The sequence below is a fragment of the Panthera tigris genome, chromosome B1, assembly GCF_018350195.1.
Source record: "Panthera tigris isolate Pti1 chromosome B1, P.tigris_Pti1_mat1.1, whole genome shotgun sequence".
Taxonomy (NCBI): domain Eukaryota; kingdom Metazoa; phylum Chordata; class Mammalia; order Carnivora; family Felidae; genus Panthera; species Panthera tigris.
The window spans coordinates 78,488,419-78,501,621 of NC_056663.1; the positions used below are offsets into that span (position 1 = coordinate 78,488,419).

General features: G+C 43.1%; 1 protein-coding gene across 1 annotated transcript in view; it reads left to right on the plus strand.

Annotated features, from left to right (window-relative positions):
• Positions 1 to 2,022: 2,022 nt before the first annotated feature.
• The window catches only part of NR3C2 (nuclear receptor subfamily 3 group C member 2), a 345,322-nt gene continuing 334,141 nt past the window's right edge, over positions 2,023 to 13,203 (plus strand). The window contains exons 1-2 of the mRNA XM_007091751.3: positions 2,023 to 2,247; positions 7,674 to 9,432. Of these exons, the coding sequence (XP_007091813.1) occupies positions 7,676 to 9,432 (1,757 nt within the window). The 5' untranslated portion in view covers positions 2,023 to 2,247; positions 7,674 to 7,675. The remainder of the gene's footprint in view (positions 2,248 to 7,673; positions 9,433 to 13,203) is intronic.

Genomic DNA, 13,203 nt, shown 5'->3' on the forward strand with positions numbered 1-13,203 from the left:
GGGAAAGGCAGGGTCCGCATGGAGGGCGCGGGTGGGCGAACCGAGGCGGGCTGCAGGCAGGAGACCAGGTGCCCGCCGGGCCGCCTCCGGGCAGGGGTGCTGGGCGGCGGGCAAGGGATCGCGGCGGCTGACCCTGCACGGTTCTAACCTAGATTTTATAAGAAGCTGAGATCCAGGGCAAGACCGGCCCTCCGTAAGGGAGGTAAAAACTTAGTAAAAGACACACGTCCATTGCTTTAATAATGAATAATTTGTCAACGCGGGCTGCGCCGCCGCCTCCTCGCTTGCCCCGGCGCTTGGTCCGGGACTCCCTTCGTTCCTGCTCGCCGCCCGCGCTCGGCCCGGGTGCGATCGATGCCAGACTGCTCGCTTGGTCGGGAGAGTGCGCGTGACGGCGGGCCCCGCGGGAAAGTTGGGACACTTGGCGGGGACTCCCGGCTGCGGGGTCCCGGGGGCCTCTCGGCCGCTCTGCGCAGGGGACTGCTGAGCACCGAGTCGTCCCCGCCGCCAGGGAGTTCCCTACCTGCAGCGGCGGAGAGTTCGAGTCTTCCAGCGTTCGGGGTCTGGAATCCCGAAGCTTAATTATTGTAAAGAGAGGAGGGGCCCTTGGGCACAGCCAGGGTGAACCTCCCCCGCCCTCCGACTTTGGCGGGTGCAAGACAAGGGTGAGGCTGGAGGCTGCACAGCTGCCGCCACCGGGCTGCGGGTCGCCGAGGGCCGGGGGACCAGATTTAGGTGTGTACGTCACTGGTGCTGACTCCCGGCCAGCCGGGAGCCTAAAACCGAGAGTCAGACGCGGAGCTTCAAAGTCCTTAGAAATCAAAGTTAAGAAGCCCATCCTTTTGCTTAGTAACTAAAGCGTTCGGGTGGGCGAGAGGAGAGTCAAGGTGGGGGTGGTTGGAGGGAAACCGAAATTTCTTCTTGCAGACACTCGATCCTTAGAAAACTGTTTGATTCCATACCCCTCATGTATGTTTCTCCCAATTATGTGCAACCCCTCCCACCCATTATAAAGAAGTGAATACCCTTGATGGTATGCTTTCTTTCAAATTGAGCTAGTGGAAAAATCCAATACTAAACTAATAAATGCACCAACAAAATCATAAAGGAGACCAGCAGCTTTTGACCCTGGCACTTTTTTTTTTTTTTTTTTTTTTTTGGTGGGTGGGGGTGGGAGAGAGGCTGCGTTTAAAGGGCTTTGGCTGCACTGAAATCACCCACTTTTCCCGCACGGTTAAAACAAGGAAATTCAAATCGAGTGGGAACGTGATCCTTTTGCTCGCTGGCAGCGACGCTGCGGCTGCTCCGCTGAGAGGTAACTCGCAAGACCGAGAAAAGGGGCGGGGAGAGGAACCTCGGGGGTCGGGTAAAGCCCACTAGGAGTCCTCCCCTGCGCGTGGACGCTGTGGGCGGTGCCTGGGCCAGGACTGCCGCTCACCTGGCGCTGCAGGTGGAGAGCATGAGGGAACAACACCTTGACTGGATCTCGGGAAAACCGACTTCTTCCGCGTCACCACACTTTTCACGTCTTTCCAGATAGCCTGAGGTCGGCCAGGAGGAGAGTCAGGTGGGAGCGAGCAAGTTTGGGGCAGTGGAGCGAGAGGGGCTGGGGTCAGAGTGTGGATGGTGCCCAGTGCCCAGTGTCGTAGCTGCTGCCCGGCACCCCAAGCACCCGCCGTGGCTGCGGCTTTAAGGGAGCTGCCGAGTCTAGGCTGTGTCGCAGCAACTTTGTATCAGTCATGTCGCCCTCCTGGTGACTGACAGCCACGATTGTCCAATGAGAAGCCCGCCTGACCTGTGCAGCGTGGAGCCTTGCTTCCCTCCGGGCCAATGGGAAGGGCTCAGGGGGCGGGATAGCAACCTGAACTTTATCTGGACATGTGACCACCCCGGCCCTGGAGCTGGCCCACTCCCCCTCCGGGCTTTCGCCCGCCCTCTCTCCCTCTTTCCCTTCCCACTTCGCCCGCCCTGGCCCTGGCCCTGGCCCTGCCCCCTCCTCTCCGCCTCTCCGCGCCCGGGGTGTCATTGGGCCGGGGAGACGCAAGCCAACTTCAGGCTGCTCGGAGGAAGCCCGTGCAGTCACCTGGGTGCAAGAGCGTTGCTGCCTCGGGCTCTCTCGCTGCAGGGAGAGCGGCACTCGCTGGCCTGGATGTGGTTGGATTTAGGGGGGCTCCTCAGCAGGGGTGTCGTGGCGTTGGCGAGCGCTGCAACAGGTAGACGCCGAGAGACGGACCCCGGCCGAGGCAGGTGTGTAGGGGTGCGCCGCGGGGCGCCGCTTGCCGGACTCGGCTTGCGGCCGCCGCACGGGAGCGTGCACTTTGCAGGGAGAAGTGGCTGCGTAATCCGGAGGCACAGTCAGTATGGTGCTGTGTGCTTGTTGTTTTGTTTTGGTTTTCCACTTTTTCCCCCCTTTGGCCGCCAGAGGACTATTTTGGGAAAGTTTGGCCACTTTGGATAAATGCCCTCTAACGAGCAGCTTTCAACTGCCTTTGGCAGTGGGAGGTCTACCACCCTTCCCTTTCCCCAAGGATGAATTTCGGATCGTTTTCCTTTTACAATTTTTAAAGGACGTTTGAATAATATTTCTTTCCTCTATCAATTGCGGAAGCACCCAGATCTTAGCTGGAGGTGTAGCGGATAAGGGCAGTTGAAGGAGATACAGAATCCTGATGGAGCCTGTATGAAGGGGCTCTGGAAATTCGTGCATTTACCGTCCCCTAGTATTATAAAACTCTTGGGAGAGGCAAATGCTTTCTGTGGCATCAGTTGCAATTGTAAAGGCAGGGGAGAAGGGATGAAGCTTCTTTTGATGTCATCCGTACCCTACTACTGAATTTAGGTGCATGGCTTTTCCTACTGAATTTTAAAAGACCAGGTTTGAATCATAATGATTTAGGGTACCATCAGTTTTAACTATTTATTATCACCTAGAAGTTAGGAAAACTTTTGTTTGATAGCAGACAAGTTTTGGAAACCGCCGAATTCCTAATACACTAATTTGCTTTTTAACATTTGTATTGCCATTTCTCTAGGTGCTGTTATTGATGGTATTTACATAGTAATGATAACAGCGTTCCCCATCTGTGAAGTTCTGTGAAGTTTTAATTTTATGTTTGAGTTCAGGGCACACTGTCGCTGAAATGCCTGAGGATAGAAGTTTAAAAAAAATAATCTAAAGGAGAGCTTTTTCCTTTAAGGGAGAAATAGTGTGGCTTGGGGATTTTAGAAAGATCAGGTGGCTGAGTGAATTAGGTGAGTGAATAGAAATCAGGTGTGCTCAGTTCTAACTGGTTCTCCAGCACTCTTAGGTGACCTTGGGCAGGTTTCTATCATTTACCTCCTCTATAAAGGAGGGGAACATCATAATAGTTCCGTAGTGGGGGTGACATAAAAGTAGTTAAGAATGGCAAACTTTTACAACGATGCAACCAGTGAAAATTGTGACTTTAAGATTCTGTCTTTAAGGTGCTATATTATAGTGAAATAACTATAGAAAATGATAAGTTTTAAGTGGGACTAGGTTGGGGGGGTATTAAAAGTGAAAGTTTTCAGATAAAATATAAATTGGCAAGAATCTTTGTTAATATTCCTGAAAAAAAGCTATTTCCTTATGGAAAAGAACAATTTAACACAGACTGTAAAACATAAAATTTTAAAGTCAGATTTTTCCTTTGCAGAAATAGTGTTTAAGAGCATATGCATAGCTTAAGGTAGAACTTCTCTCAGTGCTTTTTCTTTTGTGAAATTTCCTTTATGTTTTGGGGGGAGGTCATTTGCATGAAAATTAAAGGATCTTTCTGGTTCTTGTCTTTGTCCCAAGAGCTCCTCTGTTATAGTTTCCGATGTAAGGGAGACAAGTCTGATTCTATATAAGCTAGATGTGTATACCAGTGTCTGCTTCATCTTATACTTCAGTAACAAAAACTTTTCCTTTACCCTCTGGTTATTAAGTTCTATAAGGCTCATATTCATCAACTAAAATTATCGTTATTTTCTAGTACGTTCAGGTTAACTGAAATTCTGATCAAGCCATGGTTATTGTGCCAATTCCAGAAAGACAACCTAGGTTTCTTGGACAACATAGGAAATAAATGCTTAACCTAATCTATTTTTTTTTTCTTTTTACAGAGAAGACTGATTAAAATAATAGGGGGAACTCAGTATAAAATATTTTAATAATCCTAAATTTTTAAAAAACTCTGATCTTGAAAAATGTTTGCAGTAGAAGTCATGCAGATGCTAGATGTCCTCTAGTCTTGTGCCTTACTGTTGCCAATCTTTATTTTCTTTGTTGAGAAGTGCATTAAGTTGGTAGATGAATACGGTACCTTAAATAGAACTAATTTAGATTTCAGTAAAGCCTTTTGCAAATTCTTTAACGATAGCCCTGTCAATAACGTGGTGAAATGCAGGCTGTTTTATGTTATTATTAAAGGTTCAAGGCTAGCCAAACAGGACTTGGAAAGTTGTGATCAGCTGCATGTTAGCTGATAAGGTGCTTCCTTGTAGAGTGCCTTAAGATTGTACTTGCCTGCTATCTCCCATGTCGATTCTCTTCAAATCCTCATATAGCCTCACGAGTCTTAGATTTGGCTCCTGCTTTAAGGCAGTATGATGAAAGACATCCCTTAGAATATTAGTAGGTGTTGTGAAAAAAGGGGGCAGTGGCCAAATTATTTAGAGGACATTGGATTAGAAAGGAAACAGGTTTCTGTACTGGAAAACTTCTCAGGAGTTTAGCAGGCAGATTTACAGCGTGAAACTTCAAAAAAGCAGTAAGTGATCACCCTTTCCAAAAAAACGTTTGGAGGATAGATTTTGGAGAGGGATCTGGAGCTGGGGATTCTCCTTTCAGACTCAGGGTAGATAGGCCTGTTGGTTGGAGTGGGGGGTGTGGGGGGTGCAGATGAATAATGCAGCTAGGTGGAAGGTGGGGAGGCTGGAGCCTTTGGAGGCCTTTGGCAAAGGTGCCTAGGCAAGGGTAACCTGCAGTCACTAGGGTATAGGGCGGTGCAGTTCACCAAGACAAGAATGTGGATTTAGGGACAGGGTTGCAGGAAAGGGGCGTGATACACAGAAGATGTTCAGGTTTTTTTTTTTAAGTTTATTTTTATGTATTTATTTTGGGAGAGAGAGAGTGCACATGAGCTAGTGGGAGAGGGGCAGAGAGAGAGAGGGAATCCCAAGCAGGCTCCTCACTATCAATACAGAGCCCTATATGGGATTCAAATTCCTGAACCATGAGATCATGACCTGAGTTGAAGTCGGATGCTTAACCAGCTGAGCCACCCAGGCACCCCAAGATGTTCAGTTTTGAACATGAATAGACATGTGTCTTGTGGTGTTTAATGTATTTGGACCTAAAACATCTATACCTTAGATATGCATCCATTCAAGTTTGGTATGGGGTGGACAGAATATTCTTAGGTGGAAGTAGAAACACAGAATACTTGTAGTTTTCAACTTATGTCTATTTTTTTTCAACTTGTCTTTCATCCATACTAAATTTTTTGGCTGGAGTTACCAGATAAACTATTGTAATTTGTCATTTTCCCCTGTTTTGTGATTGACTTGTAATTAAGAACTTATATAGAATGTTCTTTAAAAAGTAGGCTACATACCGGAGTTTAATCATCACAAATTGAGTATTGATTATGTTATAATGAAAGATTTTTTATTTGTACTAGGTATCTGCTTAGGATGCAGTGGTGAAATTGATAGTTTTTGCCTCTTCAAGTGTAGAATACAAAGAAGTAAGAGGTATTTATGGTACTCAGACAATTTAGGCATTAAATGTCATAATACAGCTTTGTGATGTCTATTGCCGATTTATTTAGTAGAGCCATTCTCTTATTTTTCTCTGTTAATTAACATAAGTTCTGTGGCCTGAGGACTTCCTGGTCTCTTTTTCAGGAGAAGCTAGGGAGGATGGAGGTAGTGCATGGCCCTGGGGTGGGGGTGGGGCGGGGAAGGATGAGAGGGCCTAAAGTAATGTTGGTGTGCAGATCTGCAGAAACTGCACTGGACTTTTATTTGGGTCATGGATTGTTTACAGACCTGAAAGGATTTGAAAAATGTATACATAATGACTTCAGCAGTTTTGTATATTAAAATGTACAAATGAAATTTGTACTGAGAATGAGTTAATTTTCTTTAAAATATGTTTATTGAGAGTGGTGGGTCTCAAAGCGAGGAGTGAATATTGCCACCTCCCCCCCAATGGCCAAGGGGCATTTGGCAATGTGGAGACATTTTTGGTCGTCACAGCTGGGGATGGGGAGTGCTACTGGAGTCTAGTGCGTAGGTGTCAGAGATATTGCTAAACATCTTACAGTGCAGAAGGACAGACCTTCACACAAAGAATTATCAGGCCCCAAATGTCGGTAGTGCTGAGGTCGAGATACCTTGCTGTAGAGAGACATGGGATTACATTTCAGCCCTGCCGTATAGCTGTGTGGCCAGAGCCTCGGTTTCCCCAATGTATCATTTGGGTAATAGTTTTACTGACCTTATAGGGTTATTAGGGTAAATAAGAGGCTTATAATGTTGCATTGAGTTATATAATGCATAGAATTATGTAAATATAGCCTATTATAATGATTTTGTCTATGAAATAAATTTATATAGAGAGTCAGTGAATATGATTCTAAGAAGAAAAAAAAAAAACAACCTTTGGGCTCCCTGAGGATGAGGACTGTACCTGTTTTGTTTATCACTATAGATTCAGTGACTCTTTATAGGCCTAGGATGTAGCACGCACTTGGTAAATATTTGTTGAATGAATGAACACATAAATTGTCAGGACTCAGACTTCCTCCATTTGCTCTTGAAAATAAAACTGTCTTTGCTAGAAGTCTTTATAGCAGAGGTACCACTAAGTAAGGACGCATGTTGAAGTCCCTGTCAGTATTGAAATACAGAGAATCTGGTGGTGACATTCCCAGCTTCTCATACTGCCTGTCTGAACTATGGACCATCTTAGTTAATCAGGACATATGAATCTTTTGTTTTCAGAACTGATATGGGATTATCTTGATCACTAATACATTTTAAGAAAATCTTATTTTTTAAAAAAAATCTTAAATTATTTTTCCTGCGATAATTCACTTGATAACTTTAATTTTATATTGAGAAATGGTAACATTGATTGCATTTCCATATGGTTTTTAATAAAACCATGTAGATCTGGAAAGCAGCTTCCATATGCCGCAAGACTCCAAACGTTTTGGAATCAGAAGATTTAGTTTTAAACCCATATTCATCACTTATTATGTCTTTGACTTTGGGCAAATAACCCATATGACTAAGCTCTCAGTTTCCTCCTTGTCTGCCTCATCAGTCCCCAGGATTACTCTGAATATTACGTGAGTTGACATTTGTGAACGTTCTTTGCAAATTCTAAAACGTGTATTATAGCAAATATGTTACTTTTACTTACATGCAAAATAATTTTGTATGCTTGCTGCTCATATTCTGGCCTCTGGACAAGTTAATAGTCAGTACTCTGTTATAGCACCCCAAAAAGATAATAATTTTAATATAACTAGAAGTGCCGTTTATAATAAGTAGAATATGTATTCATAGTTTAATAAATACAACTTTAGAATGTCTTCTAGGGTGATATGGCTATAAATGACTCTAATTCGATTTTTTAATATAAATTTATTTGTTAGCTATGGAGACCAAAGGCTACCACAGTCTCCCTGAAGGTCTAGATATGGAAAGACGGTGGGGTCAAGTTTCTCAGGCTGTGGAACATTCTTCCCTGGGACCTACAGAGAGGACCGATGAGAATAACTACATGGAGATTGTCAACGTAAGCTGTGTTTCCGGTGCTATTCCAAACAACAGTACTCAAGGAAGCAGCAAAGAAAAACACGAACTACTCCCTTGCCTTCAGCAAGACAATAATCGGTCGGGGATTTTAACATCTGATATTAAAACTGAGCTGGAGTCCAAGGAACTTGCCGCAACTGTAGCTGAGTCCATGGGTTTATACATGGATTCCGTAAGAGATGCTGACTACACCTATGATCAGCAGAACCAACAAGGAAGCATGAGTCCAGCGAAGATTTATCAAAATGTTGAACAGCTGGTGAAATTTTATAAAGAAAATGGCCATCATCCTTCCACCCTAGGTGGTGTGAACAGGCCCTTGAGATCCTTCCTGTCTGACTCTGGGAGCTCTGTGAATGGTGGGGTCATGCGTGCCATCGTTAAAAGCCCTATCGTGTGTCATGAGAAGAGTCCATCCGTTTGCAGCCCCCTGAGCATGGCCTCTTCAGCTTGCAGCCCTGCAGGAATCAGCTCTGTGTCCTCCACGTCTGCCAGCTTTGGCAGCTTCACAGTGCACAGCCCTATCACCCAGGGGACTCCGTTGACATGCTCCCCTAATGTTGAAAACCGAGGCTCCAGGTCGCACAGCCCGGCACACGCCAGTAATGTGGGCTCTCCTCTATCAAGTCCATTAAGTAGCATGAAATCCCCAATATCCAGCCCTCCGAGTCATTGCAGTGTAAAATCTCCGGTCTCCAGTCCTACTAACGTCACTCTGCGATCCTCTGTGTCTAGCCCTGCAAACGTCAACAACTCAAGGTGCTCTGTTTCCAGCCCTTCCAACACAAACAACAGATCCACGCTTTCCAGTCCAACTGCTAGTACTGTGGGATCTATCTGTAGCCCTGTAAACAATGCCTTCAGCTACACTGCCTCTGGCACCCCTGCTGGATCCAGTGCAGCCCGGGATGTGGTTCCTAGTCCAGACACCCACGAGAAAGGTGCTCACGAGGTCCCCTTTCCTAAGAGTGAGGAAGTAGACAGTGCCATCTCCAATGGTGTGACTGGCCAGCTTAACATTGTACAGTACATAAAACCGGAGCCAGATGGGGCTTTTAGCAGCTCATGCCTAGGAGGAAATAGCAAAATAAATTCCGATTCCCCTTTCTCGGTACCAATAAAACAAGAATCAACCAAGCATTCGTGTTCAGGCACCGCTTTTAAAGGGAATCCAACAGTGAACCCATTTCCATTTATGGATGGTTCATATTTTTCCTTTATGGATGATAAAGACTATTATTCTCTATCAGGAATTTTAGGACCACCTGTGCCCGGCTTTGATGGTAACTGTGAAGGCAGCGGATTCCCAATGGGGATTAAACAGGAACCAGATGATGGGAGCTATTACCCAGAGGCCAGCATCCCTTCATCCGCTATTGTTGGTGTGAATTCAGGTGGACAGTCCTTTCACTACAGGATTGGTGCTCAAGGTACAATATCTTTATCACGAACAGCTAGAGACCAATCTTTCCAACATATGAGTTCCTTTCCTCCTGTTAATACTTTAGTGGAGTCATGGAAGTCACATGGTGACCTGTCGTCTAGAAGAAGTGATGGGTATCCAGTTCTAGAATACATTCCAGAAAACGTATCCAGGTAAGTTGGCTTTTCCTCCTTTTTTGAAAATCATGGCTTTATAAAATGTTGAAAAAGTATTTACAGTTGGTAATTTTAAACACATTTCAGTTTACTGTTTTATGTTTGCTTTCAGGATGGTCATTGAGTGCTCCCCTCTTTCCTTGCTAGTATAATGTTACTGCTTTTTTGAAATAGAGGAAAAAGAAAAAAAACCTCTTAAAATCTTTTAGGAAATACTGGTGTTGATCTTCAAGGAGGGAGCCTATATGGGTGTCCCCTCCCCCGCTTCTACATTGCCTATTGTAGGTGTTTGGGAAAGGCTTGTTTTGTACTGCCTGATACTGTATTTACTTTAGCAGACTAGCGCTAGACTGTTTGTTTCTTTAGCTGTACACCGGTTCACTAGAATTGTTTTAAATTCGTTTCTTTGTGGTTTTAGTCTTTTTCCTTAGCTTTTTTTTTTTAATTCATCTCTTCATTGGTTGTGAAATATGAAATTGAACCCCAAATCAGTTACCTACAAGCTCTGCACCCTCTTGGTCCTTTGCTAGGTAGGTTAATTGTATGTAAGTTATGGTTTTCAATACAAATAAATCATTTCCTTAACTGTGAGGGCTTTTAAAGACTCAGCACATCTAAAATTACTAAGTGGACAGTCTTGTTTTCTTACTCATATTGGAAGTAAAATATGTCACAGCAGTTTTGAATTGGTAGATTTACAACTTTTATGATCTGCAAGAGGACATGCGTTACTTACTGTAAAATATCTCTTGACTTTCCTTTTTGCAGATGGCATATTGTGTATGTTTAGAAAAAACAAGGAAGAGGTTTTTGGTATGACTGTAAAGGGTGGTTCTAAGTTATATAGTGAATACTTGTATTGAACTTTGCTTCAGTACTGTTTTTATTACATGGTTGTGATAAATGATCCCTTTATTGAACATATAAAAAATAGATTTCCTAGATGTAGTTCATTTTTTTGGCATTTAGGAATACACAGATATTTTCCCTAAAAACTTATGTTATGGGAGATATGTTCATCCCATTAACAACAGAGGGCTTATATGTATTTCTGTATCTTTCTTCTTCCGTTCTGCCTTCCTTATGAGCCAAAAGCTAAAACTTTAATTGGTGCACTCCTTTCCTTGTCGTTGATGCACACCTTGCTCCTCTGGCCTTTATGGAAGCAAACATTCCATTTAAAGGATACGTTATAACAATTGTCCATAGCACGAACTGTCATACTGGGATCCTGCCTCTGTCTCTTAAATTCTAAACACTAATGCAAGGTAGCCTAAGACAGCATGGCTTTCATCAGAAACAAACTCGGCATGTGGTCTACTGTTAGTGCTTTGTTTTACTTTCAGAGAAGGAAATTTTGCACACGATGTTGATATTTTCGTGAGTGATGTTTTTAGTGAGTTAGTATGAGGGAGTGTAGCCTGGTAGTGGAGGGCATGCTGCCATGGTCGAAATCTCAGCTGTGCCACTTAATTGCTTTGTGTCACTGCCCAAATCCCTTCACCCCTGGGCTTTGGTTTTCTCCTCCCCGGGGGGGGGGGGGAAGGAAAGAAAAAGAATTCAGTAGTACCCATCTCAAAGGTAGTTAGGATAATTGAGTTAATTTATGAGAAGCACAGGTATTATATACATTTAGCTATTCCTGTTAACATTTGATTAGGTTGCACAATTTTTAGTTTTCATTTCTTTTAGTTTTTTGTTTTCTTCATTATATGAAATTACACAAAATATTTTGAAGAAATATTTTATACATAGTTGAAAGAAGTATTTGTTAATTCTTATGATTGAATCCTACTCTGATTATTATTATTTTTTATGGTTAGGCACCATACATTTGCCATTACGTTTCTTTTTTTTTTTTCAATGTTTATTTATTTTGAGAGAGAGAGAGTGTACACCTGCACGAGCCAGCATGAGCAGGGGGAGGGGCAGAGAGAGAGGGGGAGAGAGAATCCCAAGCAGGTTCCATGATCATCACAGAGTCCCACTAGGGGCTCCATCTCACAACCAGGAGATGATGACCCGAGCTGAAATTAAAGACGCTTCACCGACTGAGCCACCCAGGCACCCCTGCCACTACATTTCTATTTATGCTTTATTGGTTTTGAAGGCAGTTGCTTTAGGTAATGATGTTCCTGGTAGCAATAGTAGAGATATAGTAGATAAAATCATCAGTTCTCTGCTCTGTTTTGTTCTGCATCCTCTTTCCACTACTTTAATTGTAGTTTTTACACTCCTGAAGCCCCTCCCGATGTTCTAGTGACCCATAGCCTTAAACATGTTAATGTGAATCAGGGACCTTGAGCCTGCTCTGTGTTTGTGGGCACTGGAGGTGTTGTTCAGTGTCTCTTCAGGAGGATTCCAAAATTCTTCATGTATGTGTTAGTATCATCAGAGGGGATTCATTTTGTTTACATGCATGTTAGTGTGGTTGCTAGTTTGTAGAAGTTTCCCCCAAACTTTTAATAACAAAGCTTTATTGTCATTTGAAGCCACTTATAGCCTGCTGGTTCTTTACAGCCTTTTCTGGTGAATATTATCGAAACCTGCTGTTTTGATCATTCTCAGAATAAAGGCTCAAGGATCAGAAGATATTTAGATTTTTTTCTAGATTGCAGTCTACGTGTTATAATATTTAACCTCATCTATGCTTCATCTCTGGTCTCTTGTTTTGTGTCTTTTGGATCAAAATCGAGCCTTTTTGTCTATATCTTAATGTGGGATGATGATACCCTGTTCTGGGAGATGTGGAATAAAGAATTACAGGTTGTGGAGGATCAAGGCGGTGTGTGACTGTTCATAGGTTTTGTAATAACCTTCATCTTTAGATTGAACTGGAAACTGTTTTCTAGTAGGTGTCAGAGTGTTGTTTGGGATTCTTGAGACCCTTTCAAGAAGGGTTGTGAAGTGAAAGATCATGCATCGGTAAAAGATCCATTCAAAATGGAAGATAGACCAGTGCTAGTGTATGAAAAATTTACTAATAGGGTTTCAGATTCTACATTGCAACTAACCTTTAAGAAACTACTCACTTGCAGTTTTCAAGGTAGTGTCAAAGAATCACATCTGCATTTATCTCCAGTGATTGTTAAAATACTCCTCCTTTTTCCAACAACATATCCGTATGAAGCCAGATTTTCTTCATACTCTTGAACCAAAACCTGTCGCCACACATTGAATGCACAAGTAGGTATGAAAATCCATCTGCCTTCTATTAAGGGAGACAATAGACTTGCAAAGATGTAAAACAGTGCCTCTCCTCACTCAAGTTTTTGGGGAAACAGTTATTTTTTTCATAGACATATGCTTATGTGAACATGTAATGGCTTCTTATTTTTAAATGATTTAAAATGAGTATTAGTTTTAAATTCTAATATGGTAAATACCATTAGATCTAACTGACCTAAACAAAAGCTTTTTGGAATCCTCCATACATTTTTACAGTGGAAAGGTGTCCTAAGACCCCAAAGTTGAGAATTGCTGGTCTCTTCTATTCTCTACACCGTTGGCAGTGAATGAAAAAAGACGTTATTACTTTATTTATGTTAGCCTTCCTGAATATGATGCTGAGGAAGGAGTGCCCTATTCAAATAAGAAAAATGATTCTCCTCTAGTTAATTTTTCAAGCTGATAGAAGTGAGTAATGGCTGTGAAGTGTGTGTTGTCCTCCTCTCTGTGGGCATCCTGTAAGAGCGGTGACGAAAGCCATCTGTCTGTTAATCATTTCCAGTGAGTGGATTGCCTGAGCACCACAGTGTAAAGTAAATT